General features: G+C 48.2%; 1 protein-coding gene and 1 long non-coding RNA gene across 2 annotated transcripts in view; one reads left to right on the forward strand and one right to left on the reverse strand.

The window, feature by feature from the left end:
* lrmda (leucine rich melanocyte differentiation associated) overlaps positions 1 to 23,598 on the reverse strand; it is a 1,395,917-nt gene that overhangs the window by 101,743 nt on the left and 1,270,576 nt on the right. The window contains exon 6 of the mRNA XM_072491626.1: positions 18,782 to 18,869. Within this exon, the coding sequence (XP_072347727.1) occupies positions 18,782 to 18,869 (88 nt within the window). The remainder of the gene's footprint in view (positions 1 to 18,781; positions 18,870 to 23,598) is intronic.
* LOC140403571 (uncharacterized) lies at positions 259 to 22,862 on the forward strand. Its single transcript, XR_011938354.1, has 2 exons — positions 259 to 397; positions 22,180 to 22,862. It is a non-coding gene; the product is annotated as an uncharacterized lncRNA (long non-coding RNA).

Consider the following 23,598-nt stretch of genomic DNA (forward strand, 5'->3'; position numbering starts at 1 on the left):
ATTGGGTTATAACTTCCATGGAGTAGAAATCGCAGTCAGATTGGCACTCTGCTCTGATTTGCCTACACTGAAATGCTGCCGCACCATTCTCAGCTGACCTTTGAACTCAGGCTGGGTGATAAAGGTACAGTGCAGCTGTCCAGGAATCCACTCAGTCGAGTGCAGGAGAGTCAGACAGTGACAAATTGAGGCGTCTCGCCTGGATCAACAACTATGTTCTACAGTTCATTCGCAAGAAACAGGTCTAACATGGTCTCCTTTCTCATTAGACTGGAAATATACGGCTGTAGAACATTTTGCTGAGTACACTCTAAGAACTCTTGTGCTTGAACTTCATGCAGGTTCCTGATGCATAGAGGAATTGCTCATTGGAAGTTCCTGGGCAAATCGCAGGGAGGTCAGTGCTAGAGGACTTCTGTGGGATCGTTTTTGAAAAAAACTGCTTTTATTGGTCTTCTGTGGGATCCTGACACGATCTCTGAAAAACCGAGGCCATTGTTTTATTATGGGATGGTAAGCTCACTACCTGCCTGACAAGTAAAGTCATTCCACTTGCCAGGTTGAATTGGATTGGCTTATTTTCACCTTATGAAAAGCAGGGTGGATACAACACATAGGTAAGGAAGAGGTTGCATCAACCCAGAAGTCTAAAAACATTGTGAGGCTAGGATATCTTATGGAAACAAGTAGAAAAGTGTAGCTGACAATCATTAAGCTAGGACCATTGCCAAAAATGATGTATATGAACAAAGAATAAAGCTTTCTAGTTTGTTGATCCTATACAACTTGCATTTAGACTATTTTAAGTAAGACGGCAGAAAACTGCAGCACCAAGTGATTTGGGGTCCTCGTGCATAAATCAAACAGCTGGCATGCACGTTCAGCAGGATATAGGAAAGGCAAATGGAATGGTGGCCTTTATTTCAAAGGGAACGGAGTATAAAAATAGTGAAGTCCTGCTAAAACTATACAAGGCACTAGTTAGACCTCATCTGGAATACTGTGAACAGTTTTGGTCCCTTATCTAAGGAAACATATACTGACATTGGAGGCAGTCCAGAAAAGGTCCACTGGGCTGATTCTGGGAATAGAGGGATTTTCTTATGAGGGGCGCTTGAGTAGGTTGCGCCTGCACCCATTGGAGTTTAGAAGAATGAAAGGCAATCTTATTGAGACATCTAGGATTCCAAGGGGCTTGACAGGGTAGATCCTGAGAGGTTGTTTCCCCTTGTGGGAGACTCCAGGACCAGAGGGCATCATCTCAGAGTAAGAGGTCATCTATTTAAAACAGAGATGAGGAGGAATTTATGCTCTCTCAGAGGATAGTGAATCTGTGGAATTATTTGCAACAAAGGGCTGTAGACGCTGTGTGGTTAAGTATACTCAACACTGAGATAGACAGACTTGAATCAGTAAGGGAATCAAGGGTTATGGGGAGAAGGCGGGAAAGTGGAATTGATGATTCTATCAGATCAGCCATGTTCTCATTGATTGGTGGAGCACACTCGATGGGCTGAATGGCCTACTTCTACTCCTATGTCTTTTCCTCTAAACAAAAACTAAGCTTTAATCGATTTAAATTGATTAGTCCTATTAAAATCTTAGTTAAAACAGAAAGCTTTGATAACAGAAAGCAAGCGCTGTAACTAATTAAATGAGAAATTTTGATGAAGAATGTTTTCAGTTGATCCAGCTTGTTTTACTCTCCAGGTCTGAATTTAGGACTGGAATCTTACCATTTCTCACCTTCTTTCTACCTCAAATCCCCATTTATCGACTGAATCAGGAATTGATTCACTACTCATTTCAATGCTTCTTTTGATGCCATTGTGTGAGCTTTATTAGGTTGCTGCGGATAAACTAACAGCAGTAGTAGAATGTTCTAAAATCCTGTCATTCAATCTCAGGACTTTTGTGGCGTAAATTGTAAAAGCATATCTCAAGCCATTTATGAAGTGATAAGAATCCCAAAATTCTATTGTCGCACGGTAATATGCTCCAGCAAGTTTCTTGTTTTATACACTGGTCTATTTTGGTATTTGATTACGGTTCACTGACGTCTGCCAGTGTCCACCATTTCCACCATAGCACTCTTCCGAAAACAACAGCGGTCGTTTTTTGTCATGTGGCATGAAAAGTGAGGACAACAAAAGACGTGTTGCAATAGAAACGTCAATGACACAAAGGAATAGCTACTCTCTCCCAGTATTAGTCGCTATATTAAATAGCATTTTGAGTCTAATAGTTTAACGGGCTATCAATTTCCAACAAATTTGTAGTTGTTTTCATCAAAGCTTCAACTAATGCACCAGATTTTTTTCCCCCAAACTGAGGTCCTCGTGACATGCTACTCTAAATTGCATCACAAGTATTAAGAGAAATAACCCATTGTAGCCATGATATATTTGTACTCGAACCCATCAAATGAACAGACAGCATGAACATTATTAAATCTCCTTCTGTAGTATTATATTTACAATTGATGCTTGTCAAATGCTGTCATTCAATTTTATTGTAAACAAAGGAATCAAGCATTTAGAAAAACGTTCAGGTGACCTGAACAGCAAATAATTTTACTTTATGACTGATGATAAAACGCTGTAGCAAAATACATTTGCAGTCCTCCGGATACAGATTAACAGAAAGCATTCAAGTGACTACAATTTGTAACCGTTGAAAAAAGGATATGACATGTGCTTTTATTTAAAAATAATCAAATTATAAATAAATGCTGTACTACTCAACTGGGAAAAAAGTACTTACAAGTCATATGTCACAGGCACTTGTGTCTCTTCATACTGTGATGTGAACAAGAGCTTTAGATGACTAATACCTGTCTCTAACTCAGTAGCATTTCTGAACTACCTTTCTTCCCAAAGTGCCTATGGGGCACAGCACCAAATCTGGATCTTCAGCCAGTGCATTCACAAACAAAAAGCAACTTGCTGAAGCAAATCTAAAATCAAGAGATTAAAATGTGGATATTTTCTGCACCCATTTCTAGATCCACTATGTGGCACTATGTTGACATGCTTAATTAGTCACAAGGGCGCAATTACAGATGCATTTAGTCAAGCGCCCTCAATATCAGGAACAGATGAATGGCAGCACTAAGTCCACTTTTGATTTGCATCTTGGCTGCTGGGAACCCGAGCAGCAGGATGTCCAAGATAATATTTAAAGGCAGCTTGAGCCTCTAAATAGGCACGTACAGTTTGAAGAAAATTTAGGAGAAGACAGGTCAATGAAAAGCACCTCTCCCATTTCAGATGCAGCACTGAAGGTCCTGGTGGAGGAGGTTGTTGAGAACCAGACGTCTTTACCCAGAAAGCTGCAGGAAGGTATCAGGCCAAGCTACTTGATAGCAGGAAACACAGATTGGAGAACACATCAATAACAGGAATAATGCGCCCAGGGTTTGCCCTCTCTCAAGCATATCATATCCTTCACCATCCACTGCCTGTTTTTATTAGTTCCAGAAGGTCAGCACATCCAGAATACCCTGGTCAAAGGCAAAACGCAACATTCTGCAGCAATCTCTCAAGGCCAGAGTTGGCTTGAAGCTATTTACTGTGGCTATCTCAAGGGCCTTTCGTGGATGATCAGCAACCTTCCACCTCCAAGGTTCCTAAGACAGGGGAATCATTATGTAGGAGCCCTGGAATAGGGAAATGAGCATGGACTGATGGATTAGACCTTTTTTTACACTGATGTTCAACTTCATATTCTTAGATTTGTAAAAGGAAGACCCAAGAGGTAGTAGTATTGGAGAGTATTACAAGGAGTCAGTAAAATAATGGAACCATTGGTTATGTGCACCATGTGGAGGGTATGCTTAGAAGAGCATGATCTGCCTTGGAAACCCTGTGGGTGTTCCCTTCGCTCCTATCCAGGTGCCCAAGCTCATTTCCACGTTTGCTGCCTTACAGCTCTGTCAACTGAGAGTAAAGCTTGGTCTGGTCTTTGCAGTCAACTCCCTCTTCTTGTTCTTGAACCTCTCACTTATGTGGCAGCTTCAAGGCTTAGGCCTTCTAAATGGCATAGTTATCTAGCATGCAGCAAACGAAAGACCTACAAGACCTGTTCAAGGCCAAATGCACCAATTGCTAGGTCATTCTCGGATGCTGACAACATGCTGAATGGCTGGCACTCATAGAATCGGCACCAACTATCTGAACCTGGGTACCTGATGGGAATTATGAGCCAGATATTGTGGAGATACAACATGTCGCCAAGGATTCAGCCATACCTCTCCAGCTTAGATTAAAGATGGGGCGCTGGGGGAAGGCAATGGGGAATTTGAGGGCTGGTCTAGTGTGAGGGCGTCATAATGACTGCCAGGAAACTGGACACTGATGTGTAATATTTTTCTACTTGTATCCATAGATCAGTTGCACATTCAAGGAGTGAACTCTCAGAGCTGCAGGAACAGGTGTGTGCCCTGTTGTTTATTGTGACTGCCCTGGTGTTTAGTGAGTGCCCTGGTGTTTAGTGTGAGTGCCCTGGTGTTTACTGAGTGCCCTGGTGTTTATTGTGACTACCTGGTGTTTACTGAGAGTACCCTGGTGATGCCCTTGTGAGCTTCGCCTGTGGCTCCGCTCCCTCGGGGAGGTATATAGAGCTGCAGCCTGTAGGTGGCACTCAGTACAGAGCAGTCACAGGCAGGCACATTTCTTGCTGATTAAAACCACTGTTCACTTCAACTCTCCGTCTCGTGTGAATTGATGGTCGCATCAATTTAATCAGCTACAATATTGCTATGGAAGCAGCCCTCAAATCTGATCGACTGGAACTCGACCCACAGGCAGCTGAAGCCAAAGGAATTTTTTCGCACTGGCTCCGCTGTTTTGAGGCCTACCTCACCGCCCCCTCCTCCTCGCCCACCGTCACCGAGGAACAGAAACGGAGTCTCCTCCATGCCCGGGTGAGCCACAGAATCTCCGAGCAGATCAAGGAAGCGACCACGTACGCAGACGCGGTCGCAATCCTGAAAAGGCAGTACGTGAGGCCAGTGAACGAAGTGTTCGCACGGCATCTCCGCACCACTCGTCAATGCCCCGGGGAATCGCTGGAGGAATACTTATGCGACCTGAAGGTACTCGCTCGAAACTGTAACTACAAGGACGTCACGGCCTCGCAGCATATGGAACTCGCCATCCGGGACACCTATGTGGCTGGAGTCCGGTTCAACTACGTCAGACAGCGCTTGCTCGAAATGGGCGCCCTCGACCGAGAAGAGACAGTAAAACTATCCACCTCCTTAGAAGTAGCGTTTCAGAGCCTCAATGCTTTCTCCTCCGACCACGCGATCCCCTCGTGGACACCCGATCAAAGTGTGTCCCAGGCCTGTGCCGCGCGGCTGCCCGCCCAACCTGGGGGGGCTGCCCTGCTATTTCTGCGGTCAGAACTAGCACCTCAGGCAGCATTGCCCGGCTCGGAACGCGACCTGAAGCGACTGCGGCAAGAAAGGACACTTTGCCAAAGTCTGCCTGGCCAGATCCAAAGCTCCTGAATCTCAGGCCCGACTTTCAGACTCACAGGCCCGCAGACCCCGCAGTGTCGCTGCATGCCTGCCGGTACCACCCCCTTCGAACGCGTCATCGGCCTCGTGCTGTCCGTGGGGGCAGCCATCTTTAACCCTACCCGACACGTGCGATTCATGGGGGCCGCCACCTTGGCCGCCATCTCCAACGCCGCCCTACACATGCGACTGATGGGGGCCGCCATCTTGGGACCGCCCCACCGCCACCGACCACACCAGCTACCCGCAGCTCGGCACTGTCACCCTCGACCCGTCACGACCCAAGCACTTCAGGAACTCGATGATGACTGTCCGGGTCAATGGGCACGAAACGCCCTGCCTGTTTGACTCTGGGAGCACGGAGAGCTTCGTACATTCAGACACGGTAAGGCGCTGTTCTCTCCAAATTTCCCCCGCATTTCAAACAATCTCCCTCGCTTCCGGATCACATTCAGTGCAGATCCGGGGGTACTTTGCTGCGAACCTCGTGATACAGGGCGCCGAGTATGCCAATTTTAAACTATATGTCCTCCCCGACCTCTGCGCTCCTCTCCTATTAGGGCTGGACTGCCAGTGCAACCTCAGGAGCCTGACCCTGAAGTTCGGCGGGCCCCTACCCCCTCTCACCGTATGTAGCCTCACGACCCTGAAGGTCACCCCTCCCCCGCTCTTCGCGAACCTCACTGCCGACTGTAAACCCGTCGCCACCAGGAGCAGGCGGTACAGTGCCCAGGACAGGACTTTTATCAAGTCAGAGGTCCAGTGGCTCTTGAGAGAGAGGGCCATCGAGGCCAGTAATAGCCCCTGGAGAGCCCAAGTGGTGGTCATCAGGACCGGGGAAAAGAACCGGATGGTTGTAGACTACAGCCAAACCACAAACCAGTACAAGCAACTCGATGCGTACCCCCTTCCCCGGATAGCAGACATGGTGAATAAGATTGCACACAACCAGGTGTTCTCCACGGTAGATCTGAAGTCCGCATACCACCAGCTTCCAATCCGCCTGGAAGACCGCCACTACACGGCCTTTGAGGCAGACGGCTGCCTCTTTCACTTCCTCCGGGTCCCCTTCGGCGTCACCAACAGGGTCTCCGTCTTCCAAAGAACGATGGACCGAATGGTAGACCAATATGGGCTGCGGGCCACATTTCCGTACTTGGACTACGTCACCATCTGCGGCCATGATCAGCAGGACCACGACGCAACCTTCAGAAGTTTCTCCAAACTGCCCAAGCCCTCAATCTCACCTATAACAAGGAGAAATGCATTTTCCGCACAACCCGACTGGCCATCCTCAGCTATGTCGTGGAAAACGGAGTCCTAGGCCCCGACCCCGACTGCTATTGCAACTCCCTCTCCCCTACTGCCCCAAAGCCCTGAAAAGATGCCTCGGGTTCTTTTCATATTATGCCCAGTGGGTCCCCAACTATGCGGACAAAGCCCACCCACTTATCAAAGCCATCACCTTCCCCCGATGACTGAGGCCCGCCTGGCCTTCAGCCACATCAAGGCAGATATTACCAAAGCCGCGATGCACGCGGTGGATGAGTCCATCCCCTTCCAGGTGGAGAGCGACGTGTCAGATGTTGTCACGGCCACTACCCTTAACCAGGCAGGCAGGCCCGTAGCCTTTTTTTCCCGTACCCTCAACACCTCCGAGATTCGACACTCCTCAGTTGAAAAAGCTCAAGCCATTGTGCAAGCTGTGCGGCATTGGAGTCACTACCTGGCTGGTAGGGGGTTCACCCTCGTCACCGACCAACGGTCGGTAGCCTTTATGTTCAACAATACACAGCAGGGCAAGATCAGAATGATAAAATCTTGAGGTGGAGGATCGACCACTCCACCTATAATTACAGTATTGTGTATCGTCCCGGGAAGCTCAACAAGCCCCCCGTGCCCTGTCCCGCGGCACATGCGCTAGTGCACAAGATGACCGACTCAGGGCCATCCACAATTACCTCTGTCACCCGGGGTCACCCGGCTTCTCCACTTCATCAAGGCCCGCAACCTGCCCTACTCCACCGAGGAGGTCAGGGCCATGGCCAGGGACTGCCAAGTCTGCGCGGAGTGTAAGCCTGTTGCTAACTTTTGGTTGGTTCAATTGGCTCTGTTTTATAACCTTTGCTCTCGAGTCGCCAGGTATCTTTATGATACCGCCATGAGGTTCAAGTTCAAGTAATGATCAATAACTCAATACACCGATTAGTAAGATTCAAATCAAAGCACATTTATTCTACATAGTAATCGCTGCTCATGCACAAATTCTACTTCTAAGCTACTTCTACAACTTAGCTTCGGACTGGCCCACCAGGTCAGGGGAACAAATGGCCTTTCGTTCGGGTTCTGAGTCTGCGGGATTCGAAGTTGGTACGGATTGGTAGCTATGAGCACCTATCTCGTAGCGAGCGTTGACTTAAGACTTACTGGATATCGGCGGCAGCTGCACCGGTCCGTTGCTGAGTGAGCCGGTCAAGAAGAACGATTTGAACTTGGGGGCTGAACTTTATAGTCCCCAGGGGCTTCCCGCCTTTCGGGGCGGACCCTGTACCTGGTTCCAAGTGATTGGACTTTGTTCCAATCGCTTGGTTCGATTTCTCCAATACTGGAGCGGTTCCCTGATCGATGGGTGGTCTTGAGGTGTCCGTTAACCTCTTTTGTGTTGGCTCCTGCTGGCGCCGGGGAGTCTGGCTTAGCTTTGTTGATCCCAAATGTTTCGATTGTTCCGGGGGATCGAACATTAGTATGTAGATAGCTGCTTGTATCGATGCTGTCTGGGCTTTTGCAGAGTTTAATACACAGTAACTTGCAACTGCTAGTTTCTGCCTGTGTTGGCTGAATTTCCCTTCAGCCTTTGCTGTTCTCCATTTTAAATCGGGACTTGGCCAACCCAGGTGGCGACAAGCCGCACTTCTATCGTCCAGACAAGGCCCACCTGGTGAAGGCATCCCGGTCCTTTGAGCGCCTCAGCATCGATTTCAAAGGGCCCTAACCCTCCACTGACCGCAACGCATATTTTCTTAACGTTGACGAGTATTCCAGTTTCCCCTTTGCCATACCATGCCCCGACATGACCTCGGCCACTGTCATTAAGGCCCTGCATAGTATCTTCACCCTGTTCGGTTTCCCCACTTACGTCCACAATGACCGGGGCTCCTCGTTTATGAGCGATGAGCTGCGTCAGTACCTGCTCGGTAAGGGCATTGCCTCGAGCAGGACTACGAGCTACAATCCCGGGGAAACGGACAGATGGAGAGTGAGAACGCGACGGTATGGAAGGCCGTCCTTCTGGCCCTACGGTCTAGGAGTCTCCCAGTTTCCTGCTGGCAGGAGGTCCTCCCCGACGCGCTCCATTCCATTAGGTCGCTCCTCTGCACAGCCACAAACGAGACCCCTCATGACCGCCAATTTGTTTTCCCCAGGAAATCCACCTCCGGGGTCTCGCTTCCTTCCTGGCTGACAACACCGGGGCCTGGCCTCCTCCGAAAACACGTGAGGAGCCATAAGTCCGACCCCCTGGTCGAGAGGGTCCAGCACCTTCATGCAAACATCTTCAGCGCACCACGACGGCCGACAAGATACAGTCTCCCTCCGGAATCTGGCACACGTCGGTTTCCCTGCGACCATCGCCTACCCCCCCACCCTACACCGAACACCGCCCCCACCTCTACATGGCATACAACCCCCCTCACCCCATCGCCAACCTACAGTGATGATGCTCCAGAAGAGAAGCTCCCGGGGTCAACGAGCCCAACACATGTGCCCGCAACGATGAGTTCAACACCCGTGCTCGCAACGACGAGTTCAACACCCGTGCCCGCAGTGAAACCAGAGCTCAGGCGATCGCAGCTAACGATCAAGGTGCCGGACAGACTCGATCTGTGAGCCCACTTCACCCCCGCTGGACTTCAATTTTTAACAGGGGTGAATGTGGTGAATGTATTATTGCTACCATTCACCACTGTAATTGCATTACATTGTATTGTATTATGCTGATGCCCTTGTGGGCTCCGCCCCCTCGGGGGAGGTATATAGCTACAGCCTGTAGGCGGCACTAGGTACAGAGCAGTCGCAGACACGCACAGATCTAGCTGATTAAAACCACTGTTCACTTCAACTCTCCGTCTCGTGTGAATTGATGGTCGCATCACTAGTGTTTACTGTGAGCCCCTTGTGTTTACTGTGAGTGCCTGGTGTTTACTGTGTGCCCTGGTGTTTACTGAGAGTGCCCTGGTGTTTATTGTGAGGCCCTGGTGTTTACTGTGAGTACCTGGGGTTAACTGTAAGTACCTGGCATTTACTGTGAGGCCCTGCAGTTTTCTGTGAGTACCTGGTGTTTACTGTGAGGCTCTGGTGTTTACTGGGAGTACCTGGTGTTTACTGCGAGTGCCCTGGTGTTTACTGTGAGTACCTGGTGTTTACTGTGAGTACCTGGTGTTTACTGTGAGTACCGATTGTTTATTGCGAGTTCCCTGGTGTTTATTGTGACTGCCCTGGTGTTTACTGTGAGTGCCCTGGTGTTTCCTGTGTGCCCTGGTGTTTACTGTGTGTGCCCTGGTGTTTACTGTGAGTGCCCTGGTGTTTACTGTGAGTGCCCTGGTGTTTACTGCGAGTGCCCTGGTGTTTACTGTGAGTGCCCTAGTGTTTACTGTGAGTGCCCTGCTGTTTACTGTGAGTGCCCTGGTGTTTACTGTGAGTGCCCTGGTGCTTACTGTGAGTGGCTTGGTGTTTACTGTGAGTATCTGGTGTTTATTGTGAGTGCCTAGTGTTTACTACGAGTGCCCTTGTGCTTACTGTGTGTGCCCTGGTGTTTACTGTGAGTGCCCTGGTGTTTACTGTGAGTGCCCTGGTGTTTACTGCGAGTGCCCTGGTGTTTACTGTGAGGCCCTGGTGTTTACTGTGTGCCCTGGTGTTCACTGCGAGTGCACTAGTATTTACTGTGAGGCCCTGGTGTTTTCTGTGAGTACCTGGTGTTTACTGTGAGGCCCCGGTGTTTACTGTGAGTCCCTGGGGTTTACTGTGAGGCCCTGGGGTTTACTGTGAGGCCCTAGTGTTTACTGTGACTACCTAGTGTTTACTGTGAGTGCCCTGGTGTTTACTGTGAGTGGCCTGGTTTTTATTGCGAGTGCCCTGGTGTTTACTGTGAGTGTCCTTGTGTTTACTGTGAGGCCCTGGTGTTTACTGTGTGTGTCCTTGTGTTTACTGTGAGGCCCTGGTGTTTACTGTGAGTACCTGGTGTTTCCTGTGAGTATCTGGTGTTGATTGAGAGTGCCTAGTGTTTACTGCGAGTGCCCTGGTGCTTACTGTGTGTGCCCTGGTGTTTACTGTGAGTGGCCTGGTGTTTACGATGAGTACCTGGATGTGTACTGTGATTGCCCTGGTGTTTACTGTGTGTGCCCTGGTGTTTACTGTGAGTGGCCTGGTGTTTACGATGAGTACCTGGATGTGTACTGTGATTGCCCTGGTGTTTACTGTGAGTGGCCTGGTGTTTAGTGTGAGTGCCCTGGTGTTTACTGTGAGTGCCCTTGTGTTTATTGTGAGGCCCTGGTGTTTACTGTGATTGCCCTGGTGTTTACTGTGAGTGCCCTGCTGTTTACTGTGAGTGGCCTGGTGTTTACTGCGATTGCCCTGGTGTTTACTGTGTGGCCCTGGTGTTTACTGTGAGGCCCTGGTGATTACCGTGTGCCCTAGTGTTTACTGTGGGTGCCCTGGTGATTACTGAGTGCCCTAGTGATTACTGCGGGTGCCCTGGTGTTTACAGTCAGTGCCCTGGTGTTTACTGTGAGTACCTGGTGCTTACTGCGAGCACCCTGGTGTTTACAGTCAGTGCCCTGGTGTTTACTGTGAGTGCCCTGGTGCTTACTCTGAGTGCCCTGGTGTTTACTGTGAGTGGCCTGGTGTTTACGATGAGTACCTGGATGTGTACTGTGATTGCCCTGGTGTTTACTGTGTGTGCCCTGGTGTTTACTGTGAGTGGCCTGGTGTTTACGATGAGTACCTGGATGTGTACTGTGATTGCCCTGGTGTTTACTGTGAGTGGCCTGGTGTTTAGTGTGAGTGCCCTGGTGTTTACTGTGAGTGCCCTTGTGTTTATTGTGAGGCCCTGGTGTTTACTGTGATTGCCCTGGTGTTTACTGTGAGTGCCCTGCTGTTTACTGTGAGTGGCCTGGTGTTTACTGCGATTGCCCTGGTGTTTACTGTGTGGCCCTGGTGTTTACTGTGAGGCCCTGGTGATTACCGTGTGCCCTAGTGTTTACTGTGGGTGCCCTGGTGATTACTGAGTGCCCTAGTGATTACTGCGGGTGCCCTGGTGTTTACAGTCAGTGCCCTGGTGTTTACTGTGAGTACCTGGTGCTTACTGCGAGCACCCTGGTGTTTACAGTCAGTGCCCTGGTGTTTACTGTGAGTGCCCTGGTGCTTACTCTGAGTGCCCTGGTGTTTACAGTCTGTGCCTTGGTGTTTACTGCGAGTGCCCTGGTGTTTACTGCGAGCGCCCTGGTGATTACTGTGAGTACCTGGTGTTTACTGCGAGTGCCCTGGTGTTTACTGTGAGTACCTGGTGTTTACTGTGAGTGCCCTGGTGTTTACTGCGAGCACCCTGGTGTTTACAGTCAGTGCCCTGGTGTTTACTGTGAGGCCCTGGTGTTTACTGTGAGTACCTGCTGCTTACTGTGAGTGGCCTGGTGTTTACTGCGATTGCCCTGGTGTTTACTGCGATTGCCCTGGTGTTTACTTTGAGTACCTGGTGGTTACCGTGAGTGCCCTGGTGCTTACTTTGTGTGCCCTGGTGTTTACTGTGAGTACCTGGTGTTTACAGTGAGTGCCCTGGTGTTTACTGTGAGTACCTGGTGCTTACTGTGAGTGCTCTGGTGTTTAGCTCCAATTCCTGCTGCAATAGCTGATAGAGGACAGTCTATCGATACACAACTCCTTTGTCATGTTGAGTTACGATCTGCTGTTCTGGAAGACCGGATTGGTCCTCGTCTCCTTTATTGTCTTCCTTGCGAGTCTATGGACAGAATTTAATGCCCTCCCCTGAGGCGAGTTTGGAGGCGGGAGTGTATCGAATTGGGTGGAAGGGTGCTGGTAGGGGACACTTCCCTAATTAAATCTGGAATGGGTTGGCTCATTGATGGCCTTCCTGCTTCGCCACCAACTGAGGCCCTTAAGTGGGCAATGAATGCAGCAGACAAGGCGGTCAACATGTGGGAAGGCTGGAGAGGAAATTGTGCATATCTAGGTACCCAGCATCAGGAAGGTGTGTGTGTGGTATGGTGCCCCTTGCGAGCCCTCCCCTGCCCCTTGTTGCCAACTCCCCTCCCCGCCCTCCCCCCAAATCCCCATCTGTCCTCACTCAGCTGCGGCCTGGGTTCCTTGACTATCCTAGATCTCTGCCACTGGTGTTGCCTGAAATGGACAGCTACTGCCTTACGAATGGCTGGCAGCTCTTAATGGGCAACATTTCATAGATTTCATAGAATTTACAGTGCAGAAGGAGGCCATTCGGCCCATCGAGTCTGCACCGGCTCTTGGAAAGAGCACCCTACCCAAGGTCAACACCTACACCCTATCCCCATAACCCTGTAACCCCATCCAACACTAAGGGCAATTTTGGACACTAAGGGCAATTTATCATGGCCAATCCACCTAACCTGCACATCTTTGGGCTGTGGGAGGAAACCGGAGCACCCGGAGGAAACCCACGCACACACGGGGAGGATGTGCAGACTCCGCACAGACAGTGATCCAAGCCGGAATCGAACTTGGGACCCTGGAGCTGTGAAGCAATTGTGCTATCCACTATGCTACCGTGCTGCCCCAACCCCAGGACCCTTAATACCGGGGTAGGCCTGTCGCTGACCATCTATGTATACGAGTTCCACTAATACCGGGGCCTTCCCCGATGGAGGCAACATGGAGCTTTTGTCAGCTGTCCAACCAGCAGGCAGGAATTACATTGCTTGCATTAAAAACTGCCCCACAAGTCTGTGTGACCATGCCAGTTGCTGCTGCTGCCAGCATTGTGGAAATTTCAATCGCAATCCCAGCAACATCCCACCTTTTCACAGGACTCATGCAATCAATGATGTCAAAAGGTGCAGCTGCAGTCTAAAATCTGGTATTCAACATCTAAACCGTACCCGCAAACTGTCAGCCAAAGGGCAGAGCTTCCTATGGAGAAGGGAAAGGTTTTTTCAGACAACAGTTAGAGGCTGCAATAAGCCGAGAAAGTAAATATATGTGGATATTTTAAAGGGATTGAATAGTTTCAAATGCCCTTTGAACTATGTTGACTTCCAGATATACCAATATATTATTGCAACTCCCATTTCCCCTAGGTTTTACTATCTGTTCCCAAGACTGGGCTTTGCTGTGTAATTGTACAGCTGAAATTCGTAGATCTAAACCGAAATTGTTTCCTGAGAGTCAGCGTGTAACCCATCCTCACCTATTCTGACAGGCCTACTGCCATTTTCACTCAATTGAGCATTGATTGACAGTAGGTAGGTGTGGTAATCACCACGAGTTGTATTACATGTATTACGGCACTGCCCGTATATTAGAGGTACATGGGTAAATCCTTGCCTGCTTGCTCCGCCCAGTAGGCGGCGTATAAATGTGTGCGCACACCGGAGCTGCTCCCATTCTGGTTCCAGCTACAGGAGGCACAACATCTTTGCTCAATAAAGCCTCAATTATTCCACTACTCTCATCTTTGTGGTAATTGATAGTGCATCAATTTATTGCGCAAAGATTTTTTTTTAAACGATGGATCTCCGCATCAAGCCTGATCGCCTGCAGCTGAGCCCTCAAGCAGCCAACGCTACGTCCGCCTTTGACCACTGGCTAGCCTGCTTCGAAAGCTACCTCCGAACATCCGCTGAGGAATCCTCGGAGTCGCAGAAGCTCCAGGTCCTCTATTCACGGGTGAGCCCTGACATTTTTCCTCTCATCCGTGATGCGCCCACTTACTCCGAAGCGATGGAGCTCCTGAAGGGACATTACGTTTGACCAGTCAATCAAGTATACGCCAGGCACCTCCTAGCCACGAGAATGCAACTCCCCGGGGTGTCTGTGGACGATTTCTGGCATGCCCTGCACATCCTAGGTAAGAACTGTGACTGCCAGGCAGTTTTGGCAGTCCAGCACACCGAACCTTTAATTCGAGACGCTTACGTTACGGGCATGAGGTCTGCGTACGTCCGCCAGCGGCTACTGGAACGGGGTACGCTTGATCTTGTGGGAACTAGGCAGCTGATTAATTTGTTAGAAGTGGCCTCCTGTAACGTCCAGTCCTACGCCCCTGACCGCGCGGCACCCTCGTGGGCCCCACCAGCTGCCGACTCCAGCCTACTGCAAGCCTGCGCCGCGCGGCAGCCAGCCAACACTGGGGGGGGGGGGCCTCCAAGTGCTATTTTTGCGGGCAAAACAAACACCCCAGGCAGCGCTGCCCGGCGCAGAGCGTGACCTGCAACGGCTGTGGGAAGAAGGGACACTTTGTTTCTGTTTGCCAGGCCCGGTCTGTCACCGCTGTTTCCAGGTCTGGCGTTCCTACACTCTCCATGTGTGACCCACGGGCGCCGCCATTTTCCCCTTCACAAGCCACGTGCGGCCCGTGGGCGCCGCCATCTTCTCCACCGCAAGCCACGTGCGGCCCGTGGATGCCGCCATCTTTGATGTTGCCCGCCATGTGCGCCCTGTGGGCGCCATCTTCGGCACCATTTTGGACGGCGTCTCAGGACCCCTGCTCGTCTGGCCATTCATCGCCTGCCGCTACCTCCACCACCGCTGACCAGCCCGGGACCTCCCAGCACCTGCCGCAACTCACCTCTATCACCCTGGATCAGTCCCGGCCCCGCAACCTCATGTCCGCGCCGACGACGGTGAAGATCGATGGGCACGAGATGACCTGCCTTTTTGACTCCGGAAGCACAGAGAGCTTCATCCACCCCACTACGGTAAGGCGCTGCTCCCTCCCGGTACACCCCGTCACCCAGAAAATCTCCCTGGCCTCCGGATCACATTCCGTGGAAATCCGGGGGTACTGCATCGCGTCCCTCACCGTCCAGGGCGTAGAGTTCAGCAACTTCCGGCTCTACGTCCTCCACCACCTCTGCGCTGCCATGTTACTCGGCCTGGACTTTCTGTGCCATCTCCAAAGCCAAACCTGAAAATTCGGCGGACTCCTACCCCCCTCTCCGTATGCAGCCTCATGACCCTTAAGGTCGATCCACCTTCCCTGTTCGCGAACCTCACCCTGGATTGCAAACCCGTCGCCACTAGGAGCAGACGGTACAGTGCCCAGGACAGGACCTTCATCAGGTCAGTGGTCCAATGGCTTCTGCGGGAAGGGGTCATTGAGGCCAGCAACAGCCCCTGGAAAGCTCAAGTGGTAGTAGTAAAGATTGGGGAGAAGCACAGGATGGTCATTGACGACAGTCAGACCATCAATCAGTGCACGCAGCTCGACGAGTACCCCCTCCCACGCATATCTGACATGGTCAATCAGATTGCGCAGTGTCGAGTCTTTTCCACAGTGGACTTGAAGTCCGCCTACCACCAGCTCCCCATCCGCCCGGAGGACCGCCAATACACTGCGTTTGAAGCAGATGGCTGCCTCTATCACTTCCTTAGGGTTCCTTTCGGCGTCACTAATGGAGTCTCGGTCTTCCAGCGAGAGATGGACCGAATGGTTGACCGGTACCGACTGCGAGCCACCTTCCCGTACCTGGATAACATCACCATCTACGGCCACGAACAGCAGGACCACGACGCAAACCTCCAAAAATTCCGCCAGATCGCCAAACTCCTTAATCTCACATACAATAAGGAGAAATGCGTGTTCTGTACCAACCGCTTAGCTATCCTTGGCTATGTCATGGAAAATGGAGTCCTAGGGCCCGACCCCAACCGCATGCGCCCCTTCATGGAACTCCCACTCCCCCAAGGCCCTGAAACGATGCCTGGGGTTTTTCTCCTACTATGCCCAGTGGGTCCCTAATTATGCAGACAAGGCCCGCCCACTCATTCAGTCCACAGTTTTTTCCCCTGACGGCTGAGGCCCGCCAGGCCTTCAACCGTATCAAGGCAGACATCGCCAAGGCCACGATGCACACGGTCGACGAGTTCCTCCCCTTCTAGGTGGAGAGCAATGCATCGGACGTAGCTCTGGCCGCCACCCTCAACCAGGCGGGCAGGCCCGTGGCCTTCTTTTCCCGCACCCTCCATGCCTCTGAAATTCGACACTCCTCTGTCGAAAAGGAGGCCCAAGCCATTATGGAAGCTGTGCGACATTGGAGGCATTACCTGGCCGGCAGGAGATTCACTCTCCTCACTGGCCAACGGTCGGTTGCCTTTATGTTTAATAATACACAGCGGGGCAAGATCAAAAATAACAAGATCTTGAGGTGGAGGATCGAGCTCTCCACCTATAACGATGAGATCTTGTATCGCCCGGGGAAGCTCAATGAGCCCCCTGATGCCCTATCCCGCGGTACATGTGCCAGCACACAAGTGGACCAACTCCAGGCTCTCCACTATGACCTCTGCCACCCGGGGGTTACCCGGTTCTTCCATTTCATCAAGGCCCACAACCTGCCCTACTCCATTGAGGAGGTCAGGACCGTCACCAGAGACTGCCAGGTCTGCGCAGAGTGCAAGCCGCACTTCTACTGGCCAGATCGAGCGCACCTGGTGAAGGCCTCCCGCCCTTTTCAGCGTGCCTACGTGGCACACCCCGATGGGTGCCAGGACACAGTCTCCCTTCGGGACCTGGCACCCGCTGAAACCCCACCCACGACCCACGACCCCCGGCCTGACACCGCCCCCCCCCCCCACGGTTGCCTCATTCACCCCTGCGCCACTCACCCTCCCTCAGCTGACCTCACCGCAGCCCCCGCCCCAGTAGGATCCGTTCTCCCACTGGTTCCACTCAGAGGTGACGAAGACGAGGAGAACACGCTCCCGGAGTCGCAGGTGACCAAGTCGGTGGCCACATCACCACCAGGACTGAGGCGATCGCAGAGGAGGGTCAAGGCCCCCGACAGACCTAACGTGTAATGTTTTCCACCACACCCGCCGGACTCTTTTTTTTAAACAGGGGGTGAATGTGGTAGTCACCACTAGTTGTATTACATGTATTACGGCACTGCCCGTATAGTAGAGGTACATGGGTAAATCTCTGCCTGCTGGCTCTGCCCAGTAGGCGGCGTATAAATGTGTGTGCTCACCGGTGCTGCAGCCATTCTGGTTCCAGCTACAGGAGGCACAACATCTTTGCTCAATAAAGATTTGATTATTCCACTACTCTCGTCTTTGTGGTAATTGATAGTTCATCAGTAGGACTCCTGTCCACCCTTTTTTGAGGTTGGGTGGGAAAAGGCACTTAGCTGACCATAAAATGGCTACTTAAGGGCTTTGATAGGGGAAAGGGAGGGTTTCCCGCCCGAGGCCCTACTCACCCCACTGTGAAATTGTATCTGTGTCAGGATCCCCATCCATGCAGTTTTATGCTCCTTCCCCACCTCAGAACCTGCCTGGGGGGCTGCGTAAAATTTCTGCCCTGTAGTTATTGATTAGTGAGTCAACATTGCCCAATTCAATAGTTTTAGCTCCAAGATTGCTAAAATAAAGCATATAAGATTAAAGATATAAAGCCGTCAACATGTTTAAGATGGGGCAGTGGTAACACGATCTGGAGCAGCCTTGGTAATTAATGTATTTGAACACAAACAGAACTGTATAAATCTTCAGGACATCCATTATTCACGATAACTATTGCAGAGAAAAGCATCCTATACAATCTCAATTACAATTGATAAATAATCTCAATTTAAAAGAAAGTCACACACCTTTACGACACCGAAAACATAGCTATTAGTCAAGTATTTCAGTGTTAATGACTACATTATACTCTTCACAGTGAGACTGTTTACATCAAAATTAATCATGACAAATTAGCTATAGACAATAAAAGGTCATTGCCAATTAAAACTAATAACAGAATTGATGCATAGATTACTCCAAGCCAGTCAAAGCAATACATCTACAAATGTAACAGCTGCAGAAATACATGGCTAGAAAAGAACGGCAATATTAGTAACTGAGAAAATTACGAATACTTTTATAGCAAAGAAAACTATGTTGTCTTTATTTTAAGTAAGTCATTCTCCTCTTGTATCAAGTTAACAGTTCGTCTTCAGACTCCATCTTTGAAAGGCACTTAATGATTACCTCAAGTTTTGCCATATCTATTGTTACCTTTGTGATGAGTCCCATCCCGACTCCCTTGAGGTAGTGGGGTGTATTGCTGAACGTCTGATAAATTAGAACCAAAGTCACTGGAGGCCTGCATGGAAAAAAGTTATACCATATAAAGCCTGAAAGTGGCAGAGGTAACAAGGTTAAACAGTATCATAGATTGCATATTCAAACAAAGGCAGATGACAAATCCTGAATTGGTTAACCAACATCACAAGATTTTAGGAATCTACCCAATCACCTCCACTTGATCCAGATCACAATGCTTTTAACCTTAGCTTAGGCTATAATATAAGTAAGCGTTCTTCCAGCTCTTGACCTCTGTTATAAATGTGAGGTTTTATAAATTTATCATTTTGGATTGTCTCATTATTTCAAGGCAAAATGGAGGAATGAAGAGTCATGTGATTTGCTGAGCTCGGTCTGACAGCAATGTGGGTTGGTTACCATGGGGACAGGGTGGATCAGGTTAAAGGTTATTTATCAGAAGGCTAGTAATCCAGAGATCCAGGGTAATGCTCTGCGGACCTGGGTTTGAATCCCACCATGGCAGATGGTGAAATTTAAATTCAATGTAATAAAAATCTGGAATTAAAAGTTTAATGATGACCATCAATCCATTGCCAAATGTTGTAAAAACCTATCTGGTTCACTGGTGTCCTTTAGGGAAGGAAATCTATCACCCTTACCTGGCCTGGCCTACATGTGATTTCAGACCAATAGTAATGTGGTTAACTCTTAAATTCACTCTCAAATGGCCTAGCAAGCCACTCAGTTCAGGCGCAATTAGGGTTGGGCAATAAATGTTAGCTCAGCCAGTGAGGCCCACATCCCACGAATGAATAGACTTTTATTAAAATATACTTGCCGCATTTAATTCCTTGCAACAAAGGCAAGAGCAGCTAGGCTGACTGTGAACAGACTTTTGGTCTCCGAGTTTTTGGATAGTAGAGGTGTGTGGGTCTCATAGGCTGCAGGTGGTGTGGTCAGCAGAGAGGAGAAGGCTGAATATCCTCGCAAGCTACCAAGCAGAAAATGAGGGACAGCAGTCTCTGGCCAAAGAGATGCATCTCATGGCCATTTAAGGAGTCTGAAGAATTGTTCTGGTGAAGCTGGGAGGAGAAATCACCAGAATGGGTGAAAATGTGGCACAAGGTTATCGGTTGAGTTGAAACATTAATAAGGGTCATCTTTTTTATAGTTTCAAGTATTAGTTGCCTGCTGTTTCTATCCCAGATGGCGGTATAACTGGACAGGAAGATCCCAGATTGGGACCCTGGCTCAGAAGACCGTAACTTTTACTTTTTTAAAATAAAATGGGGAATAAGCATCATAGGACCGTTAATTAGTTATAAGAAAATTTTACATGAAAATTTGGATTATACAAACACCTTTACTCCATCCTTAGTTTAACAAGTATACACACGGTTTTAGGATTAACATGGATTACAAAGTACATCTTGAGCTACAATGGTCTCATTAACACACCAAGTCCCTTTTAAGCATACAAGATGACTGTGGGCAAATACACTCTCCACTCTGAACCCCAAGTGCATGTTTGTGGATGTCTCCTCAGAATCCCCTCAGATGATTGTCATGGGAGACTTTCCAAACTCTACTCCCAAAATCACACTTTAAAATTTTGTCTCATAATTATGCTTTCCCTTAACGGTTTGCATTCTGAAATCCAGACCAGTTTTCCCAAATGACACTTTTAAACAAAGCTTCCGCTCCACTTTTAACAGAAAATCAAGTCCAGGATTTCATACCAATCCCTGTGTAAACTGCTCAAAATTGCTTTAATTTTCAATTCCCAGACTGTATTAAAACAACATCAAACATTTTATCTACCACTGAAGTCTGCTAGTCTGCTGTCCCACTTTAAATCTCGTTCCTACAATTGTCTCTTTAACTCAGAACACTTTGATTCCTCTTCCTTGAATTCTTCTGAACAATATCTTGGTCTCTGTTCTCTTAGAATGTTGAAGACACCTGAAGCTTTCTGTCCCAATTCCTTGGTTATCTGGACTGTAACTTGTACTTTAGGAAGCAAAGAACAAAGAACAAAAGAACAAATAACAAAAGCCTGCCTCTTTGCAGCTTCTCTCCTGTCCAGTCTCCCCACTGGCAGAATTGAGAGATGTTTACTCCCCAAGATCCTGTCTCCGACTGCTAAACTAAAACTTAGAAGCTTTTTTGATCCTTACAGTGGCCTCCAGTTGCTAAGCGACCCCCACAAGCTTATGACTTTTATTTATTCTTCACGCTGAAGCCTTCTCTAAGGGGAAGAGAAACACAGTTGGAACTTAACCAACCCCCATACATACAAACACTTTGTCCAACATGAATCTAACTATAGGATGTACCCTTCCAGGCACAGAAACGTTAAATTAAACCCACTTAAAACGATACCTTATTTCTAATGTTTACCTATACAAATCCTTTAATCTACCATTGTTTTCCCAACACTATTAAGTAATGTCGAGTCAATGTTGCTTTTAGTTTGCTTGTTAAAAGTCTTCAAACTTGAAATCTTGTTGTGCATGTTTTGTTACCTGTCTGGTAGGTAACATGTGCTACTCAAACCTTGGTTAGTGATGAGGTATTCTGAATCCCAATGAAGAAGATTCGAACCCTTCCAGTAGTAACAAAAGGTTTATTGAGTAACTACAACAATATTTACATGAGTTCTTTACTTTAACTTTGATACTAATGATAAGGTTAACAAGATCTAACTATGGTCACTATACGTAACTCCACTGGCCATCTAAACTAGTCTGCTGTTGCTATGATCCCAGTGCACCCAAGAGAGAGAGAGAGAGAGAGACTCAATGTGGCTGCCTTTTATACCCCTGTTGGTCCGGCCCTCTAGTGATCATGTGGTGCTACTGATTACACATTAACCCCTTGTGTACATGCACATATAGAGATCACCACAGTGCAGTTCTTTTAAATACATTTTTTTAAGTGATCAGTTTCCCTGGGGATTGTAACACCTCCCGTTTCCTTCTCTCAAACTCTTATGCTTTTGCTGACCTCTTTCCAATATAAGACATGAATCTAACTATAGGATTATAATAAGCTTATAATGTTAGCTAAGTTTGAATCAACATCCTTGTGATATACCACTTGCTGGAGGGCCATACTGATTTCCAGTTCAAAGATAAAACATTTTTAAACTCCTCTCTCACCCCTCAATTGTTTCATGCATAATTCACAAAGCAGCACTAAACTGGATTAAAATTAAATTTCCGGTTCTGTGGGAAGTAACCTTATCACTTCAGAGAGACCATAACGTTTGATTTTAATGTATGTTGTTTCATGTGCTAGTGCTTTGCTGTACAAATACCAGCAGGGACAAGAAAACCAAGAATTAAATTATTTTGTTTCATCCTCAGAAAGGAATGAAAACCCTTCACTTCAAGCAAAATGACTTGCCAATGAGGACAGTGATTCAAAGTAATATTGGATTTTTAACATTTTTGAAGTGGAGTGGAATACCAGCACTGGACAGCACAATGTTTCCAAGGCCAGCACTGGATGGAGGAGTGTAAAAGACTAGCAGGAGAGGAGAAGGCAAGACCTGCACTGGAGAGGAGAGTAAGAGTAGCACTGGAGGGAGGCGAGTGCAAGACTAGCACTGCAAATGGAGAGTGCCAGAGTAGCACTGGAGAGAGGAGAGTGTAGACTTGGACTGGGGAGAGAAGTATGTGGAAATATTTGGATTGCCTGTGGAGGAAGAAAGGAGGGAATGTTTCAAGTCTGGGTGACTCTTTGTGAAAAATTCTATATCAAAGACAAAGAGTCAACCAGACTCAAAAAGTTAGCTCCCTTCCAACTCCACAGATGCTGTCAGACCTGCTGAGGTTGTCCAGTATTTTCTGTTCTAGTACCAATTCTATATCGCTTAATATTAATAAGATTTTCACTTCATTGCAGTGTTAATGTAAGCCTACTATTGACAATAATAAATATCATTACTATTATAATCATTGCTGTATCTACAACCTGGATCACAAAATCATGTCACAGATTTTCAGAAGCCATGGATTTATAATAAAGGCGACTCTCAAATTGCCAACTTTCTGTAGTTTTCTAAATTGACACAAGATTTTAGAATTATTTTCTTTACATTAAGGTGCCACATAAGGTAGCTTTTTGAACAATTCCTGCTGTGTTACATGTCAAAGTTGCCTTTCCACAGTCATCTCAGCAAGATTATTAATTTCTGGAATAATATTTAATCAGATTGAAGTGATATTTCAATGTGTTTAGCTCAGGACTTAATCAGATTCCTATTCTGATAGCACTTATTTAATTGTGTTTTGAAGTATACAATTGGTAATGGAGTTCCAGTCTCAGTCTTGAATGTCATTTGCACTCACACTTCTGTCAGAAGTGAATTTACTAACTTTAGCTAAATTGCTTGGAGGTGAGGTTGACCCACATTACTGCAATGTGCCAAGTGTGGTGTTGATTGAGCAACATTACTAATAGCAACCATGGAGATATCTGTGAGTGAGATTATTGTCAACACCGCACATCACATTTTCTCCTCGGAAGTTGAGAACCAATGTTTGGGAAAGGAGGTGAGATACATAGAAAGAGGAGTAGGCCATTCCTGGAGTTTGCGAGGGAACAGCAACTTGAGTTAGGGATTACTAAATTATTTTTTAAATGATTGTTTGACTGGTATGAATACACAAGTACATTAATAGAGAACCAACACTCAACAACAACTTGCATTTATATAGCAATGTTAAAACAGTAAAAACGTCCAAAGGTGCGGCACAGGAGCATTATTAGACAATCTGGTA

This window comes from Scyliorhinus torazame, chromosome 28, assembly GCF_047496885.1.
Source record: "Scyliorhinus torazame isolate Kashiwa2021f chromosome 28, sScyTor2.1, whole genome shotgun sequence".
NCBI classification, from domain to species: Eukaryota; Metazoa; Chordata; class Chondrichthyes; order Carcharhiniformes; family Scyliorhinidae; genus Scyliorhinus; species Scyliorhinus torazame.